This window comes from Microcebus murinus, chromosome 1 (genome assembly GCF_040939455.1).
Source record: "Microcebus murinus isolate Inina chromosome 1, M.murinus_Inina_mat1.0, whole genome shotgun sequence".
NCBI lineage: Eukaryota > Metazoa > Chordata > Mammalia > Primates > Cheirogaleidae > Microcebus > Microcebus murinus.
This window is the reverse complement of record NC_134104.1, coordinates 153,461,746-153,482,532: the sequence shown is the minus strand read 5'-3', so window position 1 is coordinate 153,482,532 and position 20,787 is coordinate 153,461,746. Positions and strand designations below refer to the sequence as shown.

Below are 20,787 nucleotides of genomic sequence, written 5' to 3'. Positions count from 1 at the left end.
GTTTACTTTAAATCAAAAGGTAGAAATAGTTAAGCTTAATGAGAAGGTAAGTCAAAAGCCAAGATAGGCTGAAAGTTTGGTCTGTTGTTCCAGTTAGCCAAGTTGTGAATGCAGAGGAAAAGTTCCTGAAGAAAATTGAGTGCTAATTTCATGACTTTGGAGTTACTTTAAGAATTATTTGGAGGTACTCATATTACTGATATGGATACCCAGAGAGGGATACGTAGAGAATTAGCTAAGAGCTATATCAGAGCTACATAAATAAGTTTTCTATACAGCAGTATAAACTGTATTAATCACTATTCCTTTACACTATAAAAAATAACTATTAAAGTTTTATAATGTAATAAAACAGTACCTTTAAATTTCACATGGAATTTGTATCTGGCATCTCATAAGTTGTGTGCTGTGTTTTAATGTAATTTGTTCATTTGCTTTCTAGGGGACATTTACAGATGAGAAATCAAAAGCTTCCCACCATATTTATCCATATTCTTCCTCACAAGAGGATGGTAAGTTAGTTTTTAGTTGTGAACTGATAAAGTAGTATGTCATATCATAGAGATTTTACGAAGTTTTTGTTTTTACCAGCTTTTTGGGGTTTTGTTTTATTTTGTTCTTTTTTTTTTTTTTTTTTTTTTTACTTTTTTTTTTTTTTTTTTAAGGCTGGTCAAGTGGAGCAGTGGGAGTGGAGAAGGAACAAAGGAATCTGTAACTGGTTGTGATCAATTAGTTGTAAACACCACTGCACTCGGACCAACCTCTTTTGTTTTTTTTAAGAGACAGTGTCTTTCTCTGTGTCCCAGGCTGGAATGTAGTGGTGCAGTCATAGCTGACCATAACCTTAAACTCCCAACCTCAAGTTATCCTCCCAACTTGGTCTCCCAAAGTACTGGGATTAACAGGTGTGAGTCTGGCCTTTTACTAGCTTTTTAAAAGACAATCAAGGCCAGGCGAGGTGGCTCATGCCTGTAATCCTAGCACTCTGGGAGGCCGAGGCAGGCAGATCGCTCAAGGTTAGGAGTTGGAAACCAGCTTGAGCAAGAGTGAGACCCCCTCTCTACTAAAAATAGAAATAAATTAATTGGCCAACTAAAAATATATAGAAAAGATTAGCCAGGCATAGTGACGCATGCCTGTAGTCTCAGTTACTCGGGAGGCTGAGGCAGAAGCATCACTTGAGCCCAGGAGTTTGACGTTTCTGTGAGCTAGGCTGACTCCACGGCACTCTAGCCGGGGCAACAGAGTGAGACTCTGTCTCAAAAAAAAAAAAAAAGAAAAGAAAAGAAGTACAAATTAAACCTAAAGAAAAAAATTAAGAAAAGAGCAAATGTTAATGAAGTAGAAAATATATCGGGAGGCTGAGGCCGTAGGATCGCTTGAGCCCAGGAGTTCAAGGGTGCAGTGAGCTATGATCCTGCCATTGTATTCCATCATTAGTGACAGAGCAAGACCCTGTGGTTTGTGTGTATGTGTGCATGCACATACACAATAGTGAGAATGCTCAGCAATGTCGGAAATGATGCTTAGAAAAGACTAGTAAGGTTCTTAAAGCTTGGTGCAATGGTGTGTGCTTGTAGTCCCACCTATTCTGGAGGCTGAGTTGGGAGGATCGCCTGAAGCCAGGACTTTGAGGTTGTAGTGGTGTGTTATGAATGTACCTGGGAATAACCACTGCACCCCTGTTTGGGAAACACAGCAAAATCTCATCTCTTTAGAAAACAAAAAAAGGGAAAGATATTAATTAGAAGAAGAGTGAAACAGCCTAAACCTAACTCAGTTTCCATAGTAGTTGGGACTATAGGAGTGAACATCTATCTATGCCTGGCTATTTTATTATTATTATTATTATTTGTGAAGACAGGATGTTGCTTTGTTGCTCAGACTGGTATTTTTTATTTATTTTTTTATTATTTATTATTTTTTATTATTTTAGAGACAGAGTCTCACTTTGTTGCCCAGGTTAGAGTGAGTGCCGTGGCACCAGCCTAGTTCACAGCAACCTCAATCTCCTGGGCTTAAGCGATCCTACTGCCTCAGCCTCCCAAGTAGCCGGGACTACAGGCATGCACCACCATGCCTGGCTAATTTTTTATATGTATAATTTTAGTTGGTCAATTAATTTCTTTCTATTTTTAGTAGAGACGGGATCTTACTCTTGCTCAGGCTGGTCTCGAACTCCTGACCTCGAGCAGTCCACCCACCTCAGCCTCCCAGAGTGCTAGGATTACAGGCGTGAGCCACCATGCCCGGCCTCAGACTGGTCTTAAATTCCTGTACTCAAGCAGTCTGTCTGCCTCGGCCTCCGAAAGTGCTAGAATTATGGGCGTGAGCCGTTACATTTAGCCTTATTTTTTTTTTATTGATATATAATTGTACCTGTTTTAGGGGTGGGTGGGTATGTGATATTTTGGTTCATGTGTAGTGATCAAATGAGGGTTTTGGGGATATCCATCACCTCAAAACACTTTATTTTGAAACATTTTAATTTTTCTTTTCTAGCTTTTTTTGTTTTTGTTTTTGTTTTTTTGAGACAGAGTCTCACTCTGTTGCCCTGGCTAGAGTATTGTGGTGTTAGCCTAGCTCACAGCAACGTCAACTCCTGGGCTCAAGGCATCCTCCTGCCTCAGCCTCCTGGGTAGCTGGGATTATAGGCATGCACCATCATGCCTGGCTAATTTTTCTATATATTTTTAGTTGTCCAGCCAATTTGTTTCTATTTTTAGTAGAGACTGAGTCTCACTCTTGCTCAGGCTGGTCTCGAACTCCTGAGCTCAAACGATCCTCCTGTTTTGGCCTCCCAGGGTGCAGTGTGAGCCACCTCGCCTGGCATTTTCTAGCTATTTTCAATTATCCAATAAATTATTGTTATTAACTGTAAATTCTTATTATCCGTATTCTTGTTGCTCTGGCATTTTGAGGCCTGGGGGGATATTTCCCTTTAGAGGGTTAGCTAATTCCTAATGATACTAACTTACCCAGGAGTACATATGAAAAATTACATCAAGCACATTGAGAATGTAACCTCAACCATCTTTTTATCTAACTCTTGTACACCAAACCAATATTTCCACTTTCCGGAATCATCCCAGGGACAGATATTGGGGAATTAGATACAAACTCTATTCCTCAATGCCCCTTGGAATTATTCAACATATTCTATCCTATTCTATTACACTGCCCTAAATTGCCTTTCCTGTAAACCCCAGTAAAGGCTTTGGCTTAAGTTTCTCCTCATTCCTATCTTCTGCCTCCTGGCTATTCTGATGCTTGTCCTATGGCCCTGCGTGGTATGTTGTTTTTCCTGCTTTCGGGAACTATAATAATAATAAATTCTTCTGTCAGTGGCATTGGCCTTTCTCTGTTGTCACTCAGTCATACCTCTGTAAATTAAATGCTAGGTATAAATTTAGTATGTGTAGGAAGAATGTAAGTTTACATTCCTTATACCATTAGTTATTTCTGCTGTTGGGAAACTTAACAAACAATCAGTGCCAATTTTTTTTTTCTGTCAACGTCAGCTATAATTAGGATGGATATCCTTTTTTTTCCCCTCATGAAGATGAACAGTCTGGCCAGGTGTGGCGGCTCATGCCTGTAATCCTAGCACTTTGGGAGGCGGAGTGGGAGGATCACTAGAGGCCTGGAGTTCGAGATCATCCTGATCAACATAGACCCTGTTTAAAAAAAGCCAGAAAAGGTATGGCGTGGTGGCTCACGCCTATAATCCTAGCACTCTGGGAGGCTGAGGCGGGCACATCACTCAAGGTCAGGACTTTGAAAACAGCCTGAGCAAGAGTGAGACCCTGTCTACTAAAAATAGAAAGAAATTAATTAAGAAATTAATTGGGTTTTTTTTTTAAGAGACAGTGTCTTTCTCTGTGTCCCAGGCTGGAATGTAGTGGTGCAGTCATAGCTGACCATAACCTTAAACTCCCAACCTCAAGTTATCCTCCCAACTTGGTCTCCCAAAGTACTGGGATTAACAGGTGTGAGTCTGGCCTTTTACTAGCTTTTTAAAAGACAGTCAAGGCCAGGTGCGGTGGCTCTTGCCTGTAATCGTGACACTCTGGGAGGCCAAGGCGGGCAGATCGCTCAAGGTCAGGAGTTGGAAACCAGCTTGAGCAAGAGTGAGACCCCCTCTCTACTAAAAATAGAAATAAATTAATTGGCCAACTAAAAATATATAGAAAAAATTAGCCGAGCCTTGTGGCGCATGTCTGTAGTTCCAGCTGAGGCAGAATGATTGCTTCAGCCCAGGAATTTGAGGTTGCTGTGAGCTAGGCTAACGCCAAGGCACTCTATCCCGGGCAACAAGAGTGAGACTGTCTCCAAAAAAAAAAAAAAAAAGCCAGAAAAATTAGCTAGGTGTGGTGGTACATGACCATATGCATATATGTATATTTTATAATATATCTATATAAATAATTATATTTATAAATAAGTTTAGTGTGTCTAAAGTTGTATTTTCCTTTTTCCTTTTTCAGAAGAATGGTTGAGACCAGTGATGAGAAAAGACAAGCAGGTGTTAGTGCATTGGGGCTTTTACCCAGACAGGTAATGTAGATGCATTATGAGATCTGGTATAATGATTTTTGTAAAATCATGTCTCGCTTATTTACATATAGTTTTCTTTCTTTTTTTTTTTTTTTGTTGAGACAGAGTCTCGCTTTCTTGCCTAGGCTAGAGTGAGTGCTGTGGCGTCAGCCTAGCTCACAGCTACCTCAAACTCCTGGGCTCAAGCAATCCTACTGCCTCAGCCTCCCAAGTAGCTGGGACTACAGGCATGTGCCACCATGCCCGGCTAATTTTTTCTATATATATTAGTTGGCCAATTAATTTCTTTCTATTTATAGTAGAGATGGGGTCTCGCTCTTGCTCAGGCTGGTTTCGAACTCCTGACCTCGAGCAATCCGCCCACCTCGGCCTCCCAGAGTGCTAGGATTACAGGCGTGAGCCACCACGCCTGGCCTTCTTTCATTTTTTAATGATGAGGTCTCTGTTTTGCTCAGGCTGAGTAGTAATGGTGTGATCATAACTCAAGTGCTGCCTTGAACTCCTTGGCTAATGTGATCCTTCTCTTGCTTCAGCTTCCTGAGTAGCTGGGACTACAGGTTCATGCCACCATGCCAGGCTAATTTAAAAATAATTTTTTTATCTGGACAGGGTGTCGAGATGTTGGCCCATCCTATACTGTCTTTTTATACAGATTCAGTCAATTACAACTACATTAAGTGAGCTTTGTAATCAGCCTCTTCTGAATCATATTTGACAACTTTAAATTGAGCTAACTCAAATAATTCTGCTGCCTCAGCCTCCTGAATAGCTTAGAGTTCTTGTGTTCACCACCGTGCCCCGCTTAGTTATTTATTTTTAGATGGAGTCTTGCTCTGTTCCTCAGGCTAGAGTGCAGTGGCATCATCATAGCTCACTGCATCCTTGAACTCCTGGGCTCAAGTGTTTATTCTACCTCAGCCTCTAGAGTAGCTAGGACTGTAGGCATGTGCCGCTACAGCTGGCTAATTTTTAAATATTTTCTATAGAGATGAGGTCTCAGTATGTTGCTCAGGCTGCCAGCTTACTTGTTAAATAATAACACTTGAATAAGTGCTTTCTATAAAATACTCTTGTTTTAGGCTTCAAGTCCGTAACCTTTCAATGTTAAAACAACTATCATGGGAAAGCAGTTTGCCCTTTGAAACACTTAGATGGAAACTCAAATTTGTGATGGTAAGCTACATGTATAGGAGTGATAGAACTTTTATAACATACTATAGGCTATAATAGCCTGATTGCTAAACTTTTTCTTATGTATCAAATAAGATGTAGTAGCTGGCTCAGGTCTTGTCTTCTCAAGGAGCTTTGTTCATTTTAAAAAATTAACTATGGCCTGTACACTGGCTTGTCCTTGTTATGTTTTCTAATTAAGACTTGAGGAATATAAGGATATCATTTTTTTCTCATTATTATGATTTTTACTTGGTGTACTTAATTAATTGGAAAAGGAACTATTTTTCTGGCTCATGTTTTAGTGTTCCTAGAAACCTTACCAGAGTGCTATAATAGATACAGAGTTGTGTTGATTTCATATGCTTTTGAACTGACTTCTGAGTAATGGCTAAAGAAAGCCAGTACTGTTTATATTTTCATTTCATTTAGATGTTACTTGGTTTTATAGTAATTAATTGGTCAGTGTGTTGACATTAACAAGGTTTTAATTTGGTAGGCAGTTTTATGCTTATTTCAAAATTGTATTGGGGTAGGTGGAGTGATTTATGTCAGTGAGTTGGAGCTCATTGGTAAGAGGATCTTTGAGCAAAGAGATACGAAGAAATGAGGAAGTCAACTATATGGATATCTAGGCAGTGGGAAGCATTCCAGGCAGTAGGAAGCAGTATGTATAAAGTATATGCAGGCTCAGTGGCACATGTGGGAATAATGTTAGTATAGTCTGTGTGGCTCAAGTATAACATGAGTAACGAGTGAAGACTAGGAGATAGGGTCAGATTTATAGACATAGGACAAGATCTTAACACCCTGTCGAGCCACTGTTAGGATTTTGATTTCCTCTCTGATTAGCTGAAGGCTTTTAGAACATTTTGAACAGTGGAGTGATATGGCCCAACTTAGTTTTCAAAAAGATCACTGTGGTTGCCATGTGAAAAATGGACTCTTGAGAGGGCCAATGGCATAAGTAGGGTACAACAGTGAGTGGAGAGGTAAGAAGTATATAGATTTTGGACATGCTTTGAAGGTAGAGCTGGTAGAATTAGCTTATGGTTTAATTATAGAATGTGCTTGAAAGTGACATCAAGTTGTTGCCAGGGATTTTGGCCTGCACAGCTGAAAGGATGGAGTTGTCACTGAAATGGGAACGATTGGCTAGAATACATTGTTGGGTCTGGGGTAGCATTGCAAGTTGCAGTTTGAGTATGTTAGGTTTGGAATGCTTTTTGGGTGTTTAAGAGGAGATGCAGAATTGACTATTGGATTTGAGTTCAGAATTCAGAGAAGAGGACAGAAAAAATTTGAAGCCATCAGTATATATTTGAAGTCATAGAAATGAATGAAATCACTGAGAGAAGACGATTTTTAAAAAAACTGAGCTCCGGGTCCTTTGAATATTTGAAGATATTTGGCACAAAGACTAGAAACTGGCAACAGAGACTGAAGAGAGGCTTGTGATGGGAAGGAATCCCAGGAGATAGTACTGTTGTAGAGGCCAAGTAAGGGAAATACTTTTAGGAAAGAGCAATTGGCTGTTTAAAATTCTCTGGACTGGCTGGGTGCGGTGGCTCACACCTGTAATCCTAGCACTCTGGGAGGCGGAGGCGGGTGGATCGCTCAAGGTCAGGAGTTCGAAACCAGCCTGAGCGAGACCCCATCTCTACTAAAAATAGAAAGAAATTAATTGACCAACTAAAAATACATATACAAAAAATTAGCCAGGCATGGTGGCACATGCCTGTATCCCAGCTACTTGGGAGGCTGAGCCCAGGAGATTGAGGTTGCTGTGAGCTAGGCTGATGCCATGGCACTCACTCTAGCCTGAGCAACGAAGTAAGACTCTGTCATAAAATAAAATAAAATAAAATAATAAAATAAAATAAAAATCTCTGGACTAAGGCTTAAACTTTAGGTTTTAGCGATATGAAGGTTACTGCTGACTTCTACAGAGGGATTTTTTTGACAGTGTGGTAAACACAAAAGTGTCTGATAACTTGATATTACTGGGTATTAATAGTATTTGTAAAATGTATTGTTACTGTTTGTAAAAGTCTTTATAATGAATCAACTTTGATTCTGCTTTTCATTTTTTCCATTTCATTCATAGTTATGATACTTGGGTCCATAGTAATGATGTCGATGCTGAAATTGAAGATCCACCAATTCCAGAAAAGCCATGGAAGGTGAATGATATTTTTAAAAAATTATTCTGACATAATCTATTAGCTCTTCTCAGCTTTACAACAGTCATTTTGTAGAGATACAGAATGGTGATTTCCTTTTGTTGTTGTTTATTTAAGAGATATTGACAGCTATGAAGACCTCAATATCTAGGCGTTAGATGAAATGTCTGCCGTGATGTTTAAGGAAAATCCAAAGTCAAGTTGGATTGTGGTTTTAGATAGCTGAGAGAAGAATGTGAGGAGTAGAGTTTAACAGTATTGATGATGTCATTTAGGAAGCCTGGAAGCAGTGCCTGCATGAGTTTTTATATGATACAGACTTATTTTATTAATCATTTCTATTATAATAAGAGTCGAGTTTATGCATTGACTTCTTTTTCAACTTTTGATTTAGGAATAATAAATAGGATAATTTATTTAATTATCCTATTAATAATAAATAGGATAATTTATTATTTAGGAATAATAAATAGGATTAAAATTACAAGAATAGACCAAAACAAAGTACGTTGTGCCCTTCTCCCAGATTCCCCTATCTTTAACTAATTCAGGAAATTCATTCTTTTGTTTGTTTGTTTTTTGAGACAGCATCTTACTCTGTTGCCCAGGCTAGAATATGGTGGTGTCAGCCTAGTTCACAGCAACCTCAAACTCCTGGGCTCAAGCGATCGAACTGCCTCAGCCTCCTGAATAGCTGGGACTACAGGCATTGGCTACCATGCCTGGCTAATTTTTTCTATATATTTTTAGTTGTCCGGCTAATTTCTTCCTATTTTCAGTAGAGACGGGGTTTCACTCTTGCTCAGGCTGGTCTTGAACTGTTGACTTCGAGTCATCTTCCCACCTTGGCCTCTCAGAGTGCTAGGATTACAGGCGTGAGCCACCACGCCCGGCCTGGCCTTATTATTTAGACAATACTGTTACCTGTATACAAGGCCTGTATTCCATTTTCACCACTTGTCTATTAATACCTTTACAGTAGATTTTTTGACTGATTCAGGATAGCACACTGCATTTAGTTAACAGGTCTCTTTAGTCTCCTTTAAGCTAGAATACTTCTGCAGCCTACTTTTTTCGTCCATGACAATGGCATTTTTAAAAACATATGCTAGTAGTTTTTTAGAATGTTTCTGGTTTTGATTTTGTGTGATGTTTCCTCATAATATTCAAGTTGTGCATTTTTGTCTTCAGTACTATATAAATAATACTGTATCCTTCTCAGTGCATCACATGCTGAAGCACATATTGTCAATGTTCCCTGTTATTTCTGGTATTCAGTTTTATTGTTATTTTTCTTAAGGTAGTATCTGCCAGGTTTTCCCAATGTAATATCGCCATTTTTCTCATTGTTATTAAATGTATTTTATAGGGAGATAGTTTGAGACTTTATTAATATATATTTTTTTCCATTAATTTTTTATCCCAGGCTGGGTGTTGTAGCTCAGGCTTATAATCCTGGCACTCTGGGAGGCCGAGACAGGAGGATCACTTGAAGTCAGGAGTTGAAGACCAGCCCCTGAGCACAAACAAGACCTGTCTTTACGGAAGTTAGAAAAAATTAGTGGGGCGAGGTTGCAGGTGCCTGTAGTCCCAGCTACTCGGGAGGCCAAGGCAGGAGAGTCACGGGAGCCCAGGAGTTTCAGATTGCTTTGTTTCAGTGAGCTTTGACTATGTCACTGCACTGTAGCCTGGGCAACAAAGTAAGACTCTGTCTGCCCCCCCCAAAAAAAAATTGTCCCAAAGATTGTTTATGACTAGTTTTTGCCTGACTGAGTTAGTAGTTACTGGTTCTGTTAAAACTCTATCTGGGCCGGTCTGGGTGGCTCACGCCTGTAATCCTAGCACTCTGGGAGGCTGAGGCGGGCGGATTGCTCGAGGTCAGGGGTTCAAAACCAGCCTGAGCAAGAGTGAGACCCTGTCTCTACTATAAATAGAAAGAAATTAATTGGCCAACTAACAACTTATATAGAAAAAATTAGCGGACATGGTTGCACATACCTGTAGTCCCAGCTACTTGGGAGGCTGAGGCAGCAGGATTGCTTGAGCCCAGGAGTTTGAGGTTGCTATGAGCTAGGTTGATGCCATGGCACTCACTCTAGCCTGGGCAACAAAGCCAGACTCTGTGTAAAAAAAAAACAACTCTATCTGTCCCATCTATACTTATAGATGGCATTTTGCAGTGGCAACAAGCTTTCTCTTCCCTATTCACCTGTGTGTGTAGAATCAGTATGTTCTCCTAGAAGCAATGGCATTGGTATCATTACCATTGTTGATGAATTGTCCTGCATTTGGTCAGTGAGACCTGCTTAAAGCTAGCTTCCATTGTTACTTGATCCATTTTTGCATACTTCCTTCTTTCTGGATAAAATGATGTTCCAAATTCATTTTGTACTTCCCGTGTTCCAGCCCTGGAATCAGCCATTTCTACAGCTTTGGTTCCTTTCCATGAGTAGTAGTATTTATATATGATTTTTATTGACTGCTTTATATAGAACAATGGGCACTTAAATCAAGCCAAAATTCTGGACTTTTGACCTGTTTCTACCTATTGACCTGGTTAATGCTTTGCACTCGCTTGCTTTTTTCTGGATTCCTTTATTCCACTCGGGATTTAATTTTTTAAATACCCCAGATTTTACAAAGCATGGCAGTAGAATAAAAAACTGGAGTTGCTTTTCATACAAACTTGTTTGGATTTTTTTATATTTCGAATTATTGATATATTCTAAGCGTAATTTTAATCTCTATAATTTTTGCTAACCATGTCAAGTCACACTTGACATCCGAGTGCAAAGGGTTAATCCTAATTCTGTAACTTTGATTTCTTATGTGGAAAATGGGATTAATGAAAATTGCAGTGGCACAATCATAGCTTACTGTAGCTTGGAACGCCTGGATTCAGGCAATCCTTTGGCCTCAGCCTTCTGAGTAGCTGGGACTACATATGCACACCGTCATGCCTGGCTAATTTTTTTGTGTGTATGCGAAGGTAGGTCTCACTATGTTGGTCTCAAACTCCTGGGCTCAATTGATCCTCCCACCTCTGCCTCCCAAAGGGCAGGAATTATAGGCGTGAGCCACCACACCCGCCCAAAAATTTAGTCTTTTTAAGCAAACTTTTATTTGGAAGTAATTTCATACTGATAGGAAAGTCTCAAGGTTAGGAATAACACATGGAATACTTGAACACCCTTTATCCAGATTTGCCCTTTTGATTTATTATTGATATTCTATGTGTCTTTATATTTATTTTTGTCCTGAGCCATTTTAGATAAAGATTTCTGTATCATGGGGCTTTCCTCCTAAAGTTAAGGTATATTTGCTAAGAGTAAGGAATTCTCAAAAGTAAGTATAGTTATCAAATTCAGTAAATTTAACCTTGACATAATATTCTTTATCTAATCTACTGTCCATATTCTAATTTTGTCAATTGAAGCAATGTCTTTTATAGCATTTTTTTCTTTTAGTACTGAATCCTATTTAGTATCAGCTGTTTGATTTATGTCATTGTATCTTTAGTTTCCTTTAACCAGTAAAAACTGTTATAATTTTTCCTTCCCTTTTATGCCTTGTTTTTAAAATTTTTTCTTTTTGGAGACAGGGTCTCAGCATGCATGGCCATGACATTTTTGAATGTCATTTAAAAGACTGTGTCTCAGGCCGGGCGCGGTGGCTCACGCTTGTAATCCTAGCACTCTGGGAGGCCGAGGCGGGCGGATTGCTCGAGGTCAGGAGTTTGAAACCAGCCTGAGCAAGAGCGAGACCCCGTCTCTACTATAAATAGAAAGAAATTAATTGGCCAACTAATATATATAGAAAAAAAATTAGCCGGGCATGGTGGCGCATGCCTGTAGTCCCAGCTACTCGGGAGGCTGAGGCAGAAGAATTGCTTGAGCCCAGGAGTTTGAGGTTGCTGTGAGCGAGGCTGACGCCACGGCACTCACTCTAGCCTGGGCAACAAAGCTGAGACTCTGTCTCAAAAAAAAAAATAAATAAATAAAAGACTGTGTCTCATTCATGAGTTCTGATCTTTTCTCATGGTTAATTCAGCTTATTCACTTCACTTAGAAAACTACATAAATAATTTTGCGTCCTTTTTTTTTTTTTTTGAGACGGAGTCTGGCTTTGTTGCCCAGGCTAGAGCGAGTGCCGTGGCATCAGCCTAGCTCACAGCAACCTCAAACTCCTGGGCTTAAGCAATCCTGCTGCCTCAGCCTCCCGAGTAGTGGGACTACAGGCATGTGCCACCATGCCCGGCTAATTTTTTCTATATATAATAGTTGGCCAATTAATTTTTTCTATTTATAGTAGAGACGGCGTCTCGCTCTTGCTCAGGCTGGTTTTGAACTCCTGACCTTGAGCAGTTCTCCTGCCTCAGCCTCCCCCAGTGCTAGGATTACAGGCGTGAGCCACCACGCCAGGCCTAATTTTTCTATTTTTAGTAGAGACAGGGTCTTGTTCTTGCTCAGGCCGATCTCGAACTCCTGAGCTCAACCTATCCACCTAACTCAGCCTCCCATAGTGCTAGGATTACAGGCCTGAGCCATAGTGCCCGGCCAGACAGTATTTTTTTTTTTTTTTTTTTTTTTGAGACAGAGTCTCACTTTGTTGTCCAGGCTAGAGTGAGTGCCGTGGCGTCAGCCTAGCTCACAGCAACCTCAAACTCCTGGGCTCGAGCGATCCTTCTGCCTCAGCCTCCCGAGTAGCTGGGACTACAGGCATGCGCCACCATGCCCGGCTAATTTTTTTTTTTTTTTATATATATATCAGTTGGCCGATTAATTTTTTTCTATTTATAGTAGAGACGGGGTCTCGCTCTTGCTCAGGCTGGTTTTGAACTCCTGACCTTGAGCAATCCGCCCGCCTCGGCCTCCCAAGAGCTAGGATTACAGGCGTGAGCCACCGCGCCCGGCAGTATTTTTTTTTTAAACCATTCCATGAACCATAAAATTTGGCTTTTGGGTTACAAATAAATGCTTTTCCTGCTTTTACAGAACCAGTGTCAGAAATGTTCCCTTGTGTCATTTCTGTGACTTTCACAATATTTTCCTCATGATTTCTGGATATAATTTATTAGAATTCTAAGTGCTGTTAAGGAATGAGTTAAATGTTGTAATTAATTTTTGTTTTTGTTTTTAGGAACTTAGAATGACTTTTAAAAGTACTGGAGCCATTGCTGGGCCCCAGTGTGACTCATTCCTCTAATCCTCCAGCACTTTTGGGAGGCTCAGGCAGAAGAATCACTTCATGCCAGGTGTTCAAGACCAGCCTGGCAGCATGGAGAGACCTCAATCTCTACAAAAAATTTAAAAAATCTAGTTGGGCAAGGTAGCATATGCCTGTAATCCAGCTACTTGGGACGCTGAGGTGGGAGGATTGGCTGAGCCTAGATGTTTTGAGTTTACAGTACACTACACTGCATCCTGGGCAGCAGAGTGAGACAGTATTGCTAAAAAAAAAAAAAAAAAAAAAAAAGGAAGTTAAGAAGTAAACACTGTAGGTAAAAATGCCATGTCAATAATAAAAATAACTATATCTTATATCATTACTTTTCAAAAGTTGTTTATACTATAACCTCAAGAAAGCAAAATTAAAAATTCATTCATATAGTCAGTTGACATGTAACATATTTCATGACAAGTTTATAGTAGTTGCTGAGTATATAGTTTCTATCTCATTGTAAATACTAAGTTTTTATGTGTCCCATAAACTCCAAATACATTTGGAATTTATACTCACCATTATCTGTTTTAAAAATAAATGAATAATCTCTTCTTAAGAAATCAAATATGCCATATATTTTCTTTTTCTCTTTGAACCTATAGTTCTGTTTTGCTTGCAACAGAATATTACTCTATTAGCTTTGTTTTTGAGGCAGGATCTTGCGGTGTGGCTCAGGGTGAAGTGCGGGGGTACAGTTGGAGGAATGCAGCCTGGAACTCCAGGGCTCAAGCAATCCTCCTCTCCTGAGTAACTGGAGCTACAGGTACATGCCACCACACCCAGCTATTTTCTTAGTTTTTGTAGAAATGAAGTCTTAGTATGGTGTCCAGTCTGGTCTTAAACTTCTGGCCTCAGGTAATCCTCCTGCCCTGGCCTCCCAAAGTTGTGGAATTACTGGTATAAACTACTGTACCTGGCATAGAATAGTTTTTTTTTTTTTGAGACAGAGTCTCGCTTTGTTTTCCCAGGCTAGAGTGAGTGCCGTGGCATCAGCCTAGCTCACAGCAACCTCAAACTCCTGGGCTCAAGCAATCCTCCTGCCTCAGCCTCCCAAGTAGCTGGGACTACAGGCATGCGCCACCATGCCCGGCTAAGTTTTTCTATATATATTAGTTGGCCAATTAATTTCTTTCTGTTTTTTATAGTTGAGACGGGGTCTCACTCTTGCTCAGGCTGGTTTCAAACTCCTGACCTCGAGCAGTCCACCCGCCTCAGCCTCCCAGAGTGCTAGGATTACAGGCGAGAGCCACTGCGCCTGGCTTAGAATAGTTTTTAATGCCTATAAATTTTAGCTCTGAAACCTAGGGAAGAAGAGATAATTATGTATCTTTAGTCAAAAAATTTAAGCTGGAATTCTTCCACTCATTTTCTATGTTATTTTATAAAACGATACCCATATATTGTTTTGTTTTCCTAAAGGAACTATGATTGCTGTGACAAAGATAGCACTTAATTTTTTAAATGGTTAATATTAATATTTATAAAATATGGATAATTAGAAAATAGATCACTGTAAAATAAATAAACACCTAGAACATTAGTTAACTTTGAAGCAGTCCTTGTGTTAGAACTCTGTCCTGTTGTGTCACAGATAATCATTATTCTACATATTCAGATTATCTTTTTTCCAATATAATTTTACTACATGTGTGACATACTATACAAATCCTGTTTCTATTTTGCATATCTTAAAAGCTTTGAATATCAGTGGAATTATATATATATATAAATTTTTTTTTTTCTTTCAGACATAGTCTCCCTTTGTTGCTCAGGCTAGAGTGAGTGCCATGGCGTCAGCCTAGCTCACAGACACCTCAAACTCCTGGGCTTAGGCGATCCTCCTGCTTTGGCTTTCCGAGTAGCTGGGACTACAGGCATGTGCCACCATGCCCGGCTAATTTTTTCTATATATTTTTAGTTGTCCAATTAATTTCTTTCTATTTTTAGTAGAGATGAGGTCTCGCTCTTGTTTAGGCTGGTCTCGAACTCCTGACCTTGTGCCATCCGTCCGCCTCAGCCTCCCAGAGTGCTAGGTTTATAGTCATGAGCCACTGGGCCCAGCAACATTCACCTTTTCTAAACAATGCCGTACTCTTTTCCAAATGGTTGTAAAAATTTATTTGGCTAGGAGTGTGTAAGTTTTCTGTTTATTCCATATCCTTGCCAATAACTGTTTTCTTTCTTTATAATAATTGCCTATTTTGTGTATACGGTATCTTATTGTGGTTGTAATTTGTATTTTAATTATTAATATTTTTATCATGTTTTTTCATGAATCTTTGGTGTTTGCTTTTCTATGAAGTGCCTGTTCTCAATATATTTTGCTCTATTTTCCACTGCATTGTCTTTTTCATTTTACGTGTAGGTATTCTTTAGATATTCTGGATACTGACCATTGTCATTTTTATGTGTTTGTTTTCGTAGTAGTGTATCTTTTTTTTTTTTTTTGAGACAGAGTCTCACTTTGTTGTCTAGGCTAGAGTGAGTGCCGTGGCATCAGCCTAGCTTACAACAACCTCAAACTCCTGGGCTCAAGCGATCCTCCTGCCTCAGCCTCCCAAGTAGCTGGGACTACAGGCATGTGCCACCATGCCCGGCTAATTTTTTCTTTATATATATTAGTTGGCCAATTAATTGCTTTCTATTCATAGTAGAGACGGGGTCTCGCTCTTGCTCAGACTAGTTTCGAACTCCTGACCTGGAGCAATCCGCCCGCTTCAGCCTCCCAGAGTGCTAGGATTACAGGCGTGAGCCACCACGCCCGGCCTCTTTTTGTTTTCTAATCCTGAGCTCATCACAATATTCTCTTACATCATCTGCTAAAGGTTTTTTAGTTTTGCCTTATATATATAGATCTTTAATCTTTGTGGCATTGGTTTTCTTTATATGTCACTATCGCTTCCAACAGGCATTGTTTTTTTACATATGGTATATAGGAAAATAATTTTTTTCGTCTAAATGGTACTTCATCAACTGTCTCTTGAAGGAGGAAAAATATTGAAGCTGGAGTCTTTTCCCCACCAGTCTGTGTCAGTTGCATCACATTTTTATATATGTAGTGCTGTGTTCATGGACTCTATTAATGATTTTATTGGTTGTGTTCCTGTGTAGATAATACCTTTTTTTTCTTTAGTGGCATTTTGCTTCTTTGCCGTTTTTATAAATTTTAGAATCAGCATGTCATGGTCCATATAAAACAGATAAACTCATTGAGATTTTGATTGAAATTAAATTGAGTTTATAGATCAGTTTTGAGAAAAACAAAATCTTAATATTGAATCTCCTGTGTGGATGAGATTTATCTCCCCATTTAGTTGTATAATTAAACACTTAAAGTTACATAATTTTCTTCACACTGCATTTATTACGGAATGATCATATTAGTAAGGTACGTTTTTGGAGAATTTTTTTCCCTGAAATTTTACATATGGAATGTCAATTGGATAAATTAACTACAGTCATACAGAGGTTGGCAAATTATAACCTATGAGCTAACCACCTGTTTTTGTACATAAAATTTTATTGCAACACATCCACATTGATTTATGTATTGTTAGTTGATGCTTTGCAGTATAGCAGCAGCATTGAATAGTTGAGACAGAGACTACATGGTTTGCACTTCTTAAATTTACTATCTGACATTTTAAGAAAATGTTTCGAAACCGCTTCTAAACATATTGCCCCATAAGAAAAAGTTTGCCGGCCCCTTCTATATGTATTGTCCCATTACCTTCAATGGTTTAAAAAAACCTGAAAACAAAATTTAAAGAAACTATGGTTAAATGTCGTCTAAGAGGTTACATCCAAACCAATCTCTTACTGAAAACTTAAAAAATTTGAATCATGTATGTATTGTCAGAACTACTCAGCTTCTAAGGTGGCTTAACAATTTCAAACACATATAATATATTTGAGTGTAGTCAAATGAGGTATGTTCAACATCTGTCTAGTCAGAACAAATTAAGTTGTTACTTGGGAAAAATGTAGATTAAAACAGTTAAACCATATGACTCATGAGCTATATAATACTGTGATGGACCACTGAAGGATTTGTAGAAGTTTATTTCCCTGAAGATCATAGTGGCAGAAGTTTACGATGAGGATTGATTATAGAGCTTATTGTGTGTCATTTTATTGTAAGGAAAACTAGGCTCCTGAAGTTAGTTTTACTCAAGGACATGTCATATTATATTATTTTGATACCAGGTGTTTTTTGTGAGTGAGATAATACAATATAGGGCTTAAAGACAGAATTCAGTGCAAATCCAAGCTTTGCCTCCAGTTAGGTGTGTAACTGGGCAACAGCTAAAACTGTTTGCCCCAATTTGCTGATTTGGAAAGCTGGAGCATTATTTCAACAATTTTAGGATTAAATAAAATCATGTATGTAAGGTATTCAGCACGTTGCCTGGCACAAACAATTGATAGGTGTCACATTCTGTTCTAACTTACGTTTTTTTTTGAGACAGTCTCACTCTGTTGCCCAGGCTAGAGTGCCATGGCGTCAGCCTGGCGCACAGCAACCTCAAACTCCTAGGCTCAAGCAACCAGTCTCCCGAGTAGCTGGGACTACAAGCATGTGCCACCATGCCTGGCTAATATTTTTCAATATATTTTTAGTTGTCCAGATGATTTCTTTTTATTTTTAGTAGATATGGAGTCTCGCTCTTGCTCAGGCTCGTTTCGAACTCCTGACCTTGAGCCATCCTCCTGCCTCGGCCTCCCAGAGTGCTAGGATTATAGGCGTCAGACGCTATGCCCGGCCCTATTCTAACTTTCTTCAGAGATCTCTTCCAAGGATTTCTGAATAATAAAAGGATATACAATGTGAATATTCTGCTCTTTGAAATTTTTTAAACTATATATATATATACACATATATACACTTTATATATATATACACTTTATATATATATATATATATATATATATATATATATATATATATATATATATATATATATATACTTTTCCCATAGTTTGGAAAACACTATTTTGTCTGACATTTTTTTTTTTTGAGACAGAGTCTCGCTTTTTTGTACAGGCTAGAGTGAGTGCCATAGCATCAGCCTAGCTCACAGCAACTTCAAACTCCTGGGCTCAAGCAATCCTTCTGCCTCAGTCTCCCGAGTAGCTGGGACTACAGGCATGTGCTGCCATGCCCGGCTAATTTTTTTTCTATATATATTAGTTGGCCAATTAATTTCTTTCTATTTATAGTAGAGACAGGGTCTCACTCTTGCTCAGGCTGGTTTCAAACTCCTGACCTTGAGCAATCCGCCCGCCTTGGCCTCCCAGAGTGCTAGGATTACAGGCGTGAGCCACCTCGCCCGGCCTGACATTTATTTTCTAAACTATCACTGAGTTATTCAACTCTTTTAGCACAGTCATATTTTCTTTTTCTAATTAGCTTGAGGTTTTTCATGTGCTTTATTTATATAATCTTCCCATAATCTGTATATTCACAAGTCTTTTCAGGTACATTATTGAAGGTCCTTTTGACAGGGCATTAATTGTGTATTTTTGTACATTACTGTGTAACCGTAGTTTTCAAAGGAGAGGAGGTATGTAGTCAGAGGACTCTCATTCTTAAATCAGGGTACGTGAAAGGCTTTAGTCCAAATAACCAATTGAGGAACCCTTTTTTATTTTTAAAAAATGGGCATTTGGGACAGAGATTGACAAACTGTATATTTTTTTGGAGACAGGATCTCACTTTGTAATCCTGGCTAGAGTGCAGTGTCATCATCATAGCTCACTGCAACCTCAAACTCCTGGGCTCAAGGCATCCTCGTGCCTCATTTTCCCAAGTAGCTGAGACTCGGCGTGTACCACCATGCCCAGCTAATTTTCCATTTTTTGTAGGGACAGGGTTTCACTCTTGCTTGGGATGGTCTTGAACTCCTGACCTCATTTGTTCCTTCCACCTCAGCCTCCTAAAGTACTAGGATGATAGGCATAAGCCATTGCACCTGGCTGACAAAATTTTTTTATTAGGCAGTTCATATTGTCATCTAGTGATTGCCACGGTGTATCTTGTTTTTACAATGTTATAGGAAGGCCGCATAGTTATAATTGGTTCTTAATGCAGCATATTCATATTCATTGCATACCCTGCAGCCCAAATTCCCTCATGACTTCAGATGAGAACAGCAGTCTCATACAGGGGAGAACTGTCTAGTGCCAAATTCCATTTGTACCCCCCTTGAAGAGTAGTGTTGGATAAAATGGAATATTGTATTCCCTAGGTCTTTGGTTTAACTTCCTGTCTCTATCTATATATATTTTTATAAATGTACATCTATCCAGAGAACCCTTCATTTTTTTGCTCTTAGAAGCATTGGCTAAAACAAGAAAAGTGGCCATATAAAGGTGTGGTAATAACCCAGCATCTGACTCTCACTTTCTCACCCCCATCTCGACCTTTGCTATCCCTCAAATGTTCTTGGTAGAGTACCATGTGTACTTGATAGGGCTGGGTGATAAGTGTCTGTAAATGTTCTCTTTCATCATTACCTAAAATGATTACCCTATACCTAGAGACATCCTTTGTACCTAAAGCAATAACTAACTTCAGCTGTGCACTACTGAATGTTTTTATCAGTAATTTTCATGACGATAAAGACAAAATGATTTACAAGTTTGATAGTCTTAGCTATCAAAATCTCAGCCTAAGCCAAATCAGTGATGCTTTTATGTCCTTTCTACTCCATAAAAGACATGCAATTAGAAATTGTTGCAACTTACATATCATTCCTAGTAGTACATTTTTAATCATTTTACACATTTGACCCATTGAATATAAAAAATCAATTCCTTTTGAATACTTTGAAAACTTTAGTGATTTTATTATTTATGACAGTATCCTTTGATGTGGTTTTAGGTTCATGTGAAATGGATTTTGGACACTGATATTTTCAATGAATGGATGAATGAGGAGGATTATGAGGTGGATGAGAACAGGAAGCCTGTGAGTTTTCGTCAGCGAATTTCAACAAAGAATGAAGAGGTATTTTGTTTGACACTGTTTCTCACTACTAGATGTTTCTTCTTCTTTTTTAGGTGTTTCTTCTTTATGGACCTAAATGTTGCCAAATTTTTATTGATAAACTGTCACATACAAGCCAAGGTACATGAGTCATCCAAGTACATGTTAAAATTCCTAAGTGACAGTAATAACCATCTAAAAAGCTGGCATCCCCTCCAAAAAGGGCATGAAAATCTCAAAGTGTCATTAAGATTTAAAGTGGCCCATGCAGTATGGCAAGTGGTAAAGCTGATTTTGTCCACTAGATCTGAATTTTGATTGTATTAATATATGCTAAATATCACAGTAGAATTTTATTTAGTTGGTTTTTCTAAAGGAAGCTCATTTGCTTAATACTAGGCCATTAAATATGAAATGTCCAATTTCAAATCAGAAGTTTATTGTATCTCAAACAATTTATGAAAGCATGCACCTAAACTATCAACACAGTTTTGTTTATGCCAGCACTGAAGAAGCGTGGAAAGTGAGTGGCAATGAAATCGCAAAAGGCATTTTCCACAGCTTGTTGAGAATTGAATATTTTTCCTTGCAAGAAGTAGTCCAAAGCCTGGAAGAAGTGGTAGTCAGTTGGTTCAAGGTCTGGTGAATATAGTGGATGACAGAGGA

General features: G+C 38.8%; 1 protein-coding gene across 2 annotated transcripts in view; it reads left to right on the top strand.

Annotated features, from left to right (window-relative positions):
- Window positions 1-20,787, top strand: part of SMARCC1 (SWI/SNF related BAF chromatin remodeling complex subunit C1) — a 156,052-nt gene that overhangs the window by 41,097 nt on the left and 94,168 nt on the right. For both annotated transcript variants that reach the window (XM_076007163.1, XM_076007160.1), the window contains exons 6-9: window positions 443-512; window positions 4,488-4,557; window positions 7,835-7,910; window positions 20,017-20,142. In XM_076007163.1, coding sequence (XP_075863278.1) covers window positions 443-512; window positions 4,488-4,557; window positions 7,835-7,910; window positions 20,017-20,142 — 342 coding nt within the window. The remainder of the gene's footprint in view (window positions 1-442; window positions 513-4,487; window positions 4,558-7,834; window positions 7,911-20,016; window positions 20,143-20,787) is intronic.